The sequence below is a fragment of the Procambarus clarkii genome, chromosome 67 (assembly GCF_040958095.1).
Source record: "Procambarus clarkii isolate CNS0578487 chromosome 67, FALCON_Pclarkii_2.0, whole genome shotgun sequence".
Lineage (NCBI taxonomy): Eukaryota > Metazoa > Arthropoda > Malacostraca > Decapoda > Cambaridae > Procambarus > Procambarus clarkii.
In genome coordinates this window covers 18,454,356-18,459,296 of record NC_091216.1, presented here as the reverse complement: position 1 = coordinate 18,459,296, position 4,941 = coordinate 18,454,356, and the positions used below count along the sequence as shown (strand labels likewise).

General features: G+C 35.2%; 1 protein-coding gene across 3 annotated transcripts in view; it reads right to left on the bottom strand.

The window, feature by feature from the left end:
• Window positions 1-1,216: 1,216 nt before the first annotated feature.
• The window catches only part of LOC138355490 (very low-density lipoprotein receptor-like), a 45,955-nt gene continuing 42,230 nt past the window's right edge, over window positions 1,217-4,941 (bottom strand). For all 3 annotated transcript variants that reach the window (XM_069310665.1, XM_069310666.1, XM_069310667.1), the window contains exons 9-10: window positions 2,183-2,316; window positions 1,217-1,359 (exon numbers count right to left, since the gene is read on the bottom strand). In XM_069310665.1, coding sequence (XP_069166766.1) covers window positions 1,237-1,359; window positions 2,183-2,316 — 257 coding nt within the window. In that variant the 3' untranslated portion in view covers window positions 1,217-1,236. The remainder of the gene's footprint in view (window positions 1,360-2,182; window positions 2,317-4,941) is intronic.

Below are 4,941 nucleotides of genomic sequence, written 5' to 3'. Positions count from 1 at the left end.
CCACCCAGTCCTTGGCTATTTTCTCAGGCCTGCTTTTGTCAAATACAAGACTAATTTTATATATTTTTCAAATATTTCTTTGACAATTTATATTCCTAATATTATTTATATACATTATGATACTGACATCATGAATTTCTAACTTTGGCCAAGTTTACTTATGTTAGCAAGTACAGCATTGAGAAATATCTGGCATATATAGGTTGGGTAAGTTTGCAAGTTAGTTTTGACAAATTAAACAAATAATTATCATGTATATCATAATTAAAAACTCTATCCTTTCAGAAATTTTATATATATATTTTCTCTTAATACTGTATTTACGAAAATTTGACTTGATAGGCAACTATGGCTATTAGGTAAAATATACATACATACACATATAAATGAAATCCTCTCGAGGCAATGTAGTGACTTGAACTCGGAACCTGGTGATTCCCAGTCACCTGCCTTAACCGCTTGGGCCCCACTGGTACAAAAGTTGACCATCCAAGAACTGCTGAGTTCTCTGGGAGGTTCTGGACACCCCAAACTGTGGCCCAATTAGGATTTTGCAGCCAGCCCGACTATACTCCTTGATATATCACGTCTTTATGATTTCATTGCGATCTGACTAGGGAGTAAGTGTATGAACGCCACTACCATAGGCCAGTGTGTGGTCGGGTTGGCTGTAAAATCCTGGCTGGGCCTCGGTTTGGGGGCCTCTAGAATCTTGCAGAGAACTCAGTGGAGTTCTGGGCTGGTCAACATTTGTACCACTAAGGCCCGAGCGGTTAAGGCAAGCTTCTGGGAATCACCAGGTCACGAGTTCAAGTAACTACATTGCCTCAAAAATGATTTTCATCTATAAATCATTGCCATTATGATTTACTAAAAACCAGAGTAGCCTGACAAGTCAGATTAGTTTAAATATTAACGTTTCAAACATTTTATTTAGAGAAATGATAAGTTCTTTCTTATAATAAACATGATAGGGATTTTTTCAATGAATCAAAACTAACTAAGAAACCTAACATAGTCAAATTATACCAATTATTTCTCAATAGTGCCTAACATAGGTATAATTAGGCGAAACTAAGTTAGAAATTCATGTAGTCAATTTATTATTATTCTTTGTGAACTAAGTGTAAAAAGATATATTTGAAAACTTGCAAAGTCTTTTAGGCAAAATGAGTAATTATACATACATACATACATTCAGACACAGACAGACAGATAGATAGATATATAATTCATCTACAGTAATTTAAGGCAGATCAACTTACATGGAGTAACTTGTAGATACACAGATTTCCTTCTTCCTTGAAGCGGTAATGGTACATTTTGTGCCTCACAGAAGTATGTGCCAGAGTGTTCAATCTGAAGTAAATGGTTCATTGAACTAATATTATACTTTTTACTCGATAAACTCTGATCACATAATATCATTTGACAAAAATATATTCTCAGGACACAAATGGGATGATAAATATAACGATAATGCAGTCAAGGAATGTAATCATTACAAGCTAATGAAATGAGCCTAAGCTGGAGGTTGTGGAGGATGTAGTGGACAGGTGGTAATGGTGGTGGTGGCAGTAGACACACGGGAAGAAGTGGTGGAGAGTGAGAGGAAAGTGAAGTGAAGGGAAGAAAACAGATCACTAACAGGGTTCTTGGTGGGATGGGTCTGCGAGAGCAAGTAGTGAGTACTAGACAATTCAGATAATATTTTAGCCCTTGATATAATTTGAATAGAAGCCTGAAAACAAATATGGTTAATTATACACTGGGAAAACTATTTTATTTAGCAAATCTTATTCTATAAAATATTTACAAACTGACAAATTTTTCTCAGTGCAAGAAATTGTAACTTCAGAACTACAGTACTCTATTTAAATTATGAAGAAATTTACATATGTAACACAGTCTAAATGCTCTCTATGCCTGCTAATTCAGGTCATACGGGGACGACCCCAATCAGAATCATACAAAAATTTTATTTAGTCAAGTTTCTTATGAGGTTATCTTGAGATGATTTCGAGGCATAGCGTCCCCGCGGCCCAGTCCTCGATCGTGCCTCCTCTTTGTTACACAGCTGCTATGGTAAGCAGCCCATAGCAGCTGTCTAACACCCAGGTACCTATTTACTACCAACTTTACACAAAAAATTATGCATCATTTTAATCAAACATTAATTTACCTGTATATTAGGCATAGTTAGGCGACCACGAATATCAGTTGTTCCAGGAGGCAATGGACGATTTCCATCTCTTACCCATCGCACAGGTGCTCTTATTGAGCCTTCGTCACGGCACTGGAACACCACTTCACGACCTGTAATATTTATATGAATATTGAAGAGTCGATCCAATACACATGTTACAAGAAATTTTTGGTATTATATTAGCTTTGGTTAATTTCAAAATATTACAAAAGTAAAATACTGAACCAATAAAACTAATGAAAAATATATAATACTGTATGTAAGAAATTTGTTGCAAATACTTGCAGATTTATTTCAGTATATTAGCTACATAAATAACTGATAACTTTAATACCTATGAAGTGCAGTACAGTACAGGATTTTAATTCTAAATTTTGAATAATTTTGGAACAAAATTATTCTTGGCCATAAGCAAAGTAATAAAGCAAAAATAATAATCACACACACAATTGGGGTTCATGAAGATTGATTTCTAAATAACCTTGTGCATCAGTCAAGGTAATTTACATAATAAGCTGTATGGGTAATTGTAAAACCATCTTTATACAGAGTAAGCCCACCTAGAGCAAGAAAATTTTACAAAAAATTTATGATAACTTGAAACTTAAAACTACAAATAATAGGTCTGCAGTGTTTGTAAGACAAACCCTATTTGGTAGGTTGCGAGCGAGTGCTACCGGTGATTGTACATTATGTAATGGCAAAGAAATTATGAATTCTGGAGAAAATTGATGAATTTCAGAGTCGTATTTTAAAGAGACTTACTCCTATTATTTATTTAAAATATACACATATGTATATATACAACATGGAACTAAAGGAAATTAGATACAAGTATGACTTACCCTTATTATGAGTTAGGAAATGTAGTGTGCATGACAGATTAAAGGCAGATAAATTACATACAGGAATTAGTAATCAAATTACTCTTTATCTTTTATACAGTCAAAAGGTAAAAATGAACCAAGGAAAAACTAAGACTTCCAGGTGTATGAACAATACAGTACAGAATTTGTAAAAAATAAACAAAAAATAAACAAAAAAATATAAAAATCCAGCATTAAATGTAATAAAACTTTACTTTCAGGAGAGGTCTCTCTCAGCAAGCCTTCCCAAAAAAGTTGAATGATTATTACAAAACTATAAAATAAAACTTAATTACTTGATTTTAAGAGAGTATTATACTGGAGATCCCAAAGATATGAGGAAGTGAAAGTACCAAACATGTTATGTGGGAAGTGAGATTACAGAACACGTCATGTGGGAAGTGAGAATACCGAGCACGTCATGTGGGAAGAGAGAATACCGAGCACGCCATGTGGGAAGTGAGAATACTGAGCACGTCATGTGGGAAGTGAGAATACCGAGCACGTCATGTGGGAAGAGAGAATACCGAGCACGTCATGTGGGAAGAGAGAATACCGAGCACGTCATGTGGGAAGTGAGAATACTGAGCACGTCATGTGGGAAGAGAGAATACCGAGCACGTCATGTGGGAAGAGAGAATATCGAGCACGTCATGTGGGAATAGAGAATACCGAGCACGTTATGTGGGAAGAGAGAATACCGAGCACGTCATGTAGGAAGAGAGAATACCGAGCACGTCATGTGGGAAGTGAGAATACCGAGCACGTCATGTGGGAAGTGAGAATACCGAGCAGGTCATGTGGGAAGTGAGAATACGGAGCACGTCATGTGGGAAGTGAGAATACCGAGCACGTCATGTGGAAAGTGAGAATACCGAGCACGTCATGTGGAAAGTGAGAATACCGAGCACGTCATGTGGGAAGTGAGAATACTGAGCACGTCATGTGGGAAGTGAGAATACCGAGCACGTCACGTGGGAAGTGAGAATACCGAGCACATCATGTGGGAACTGAGAATGCAGTACTGAGCACATCATATGGGAAGTGAGAAGACCGAGGATGTAATGTGGGAAATGAGAATACTCAGCATGTCATGTGAGAAATAAGACTATTGATCACAAGAATAATATTAAGGTAATGTGATGAGTTTAAACTACAGTCTCAGGATTCCCCATACATATGCATTACCAAGTTTCATAATAAGCTTAAATGTGAAACTAAATTACTTTATTTTAAAAGAATGTATTGTATAGGAGATGAGTGTGGTATGACACAGCTGAGAATAGTGAGCATATCATGCAGAAAGAGTGGAACAATATTGTATGATTCAAATATGAAATTGGGGATGAGTTTATAAAGTACATCTGATGAAAAAATAGTGATAAGAATAAATTAAAATATTAAATTTATCCAAAATGATTAAGGAATGAGTAATAAAAATTAATGTAAAGTAATTGAAAATAACTCAAAATAGAATAATCAGCAGCTTTAAGCAAAACTAAAACTTATTTGGGAAAACAAAAAGCAAGAAAAGTCAATCTTAACACTCAAATAGTCTGAGGTACGATATATAAAAATAGAAAAATTGTATCTGATTGTCAAAATAGTTGGTATAAAACTACATAGACAAAACAGACCACCCTATACCAATAGGAGTCAGCGAACTATTGCAAGATACAAAAATAAATCGTATTTATATCAGAGAGAAAAAGAGAGCAGCCATACATCTTTTAAATTAACCATCAGAAATGGGTGGATAGTTTGCAAGTGACACTGGGTAGCAGTGGAAAAGAAATACTATATAAATTGCTAGATATGGTTCAAATATAATTTATTTTGAAAGGTCTCTTAATTTCTAATGATGGCATA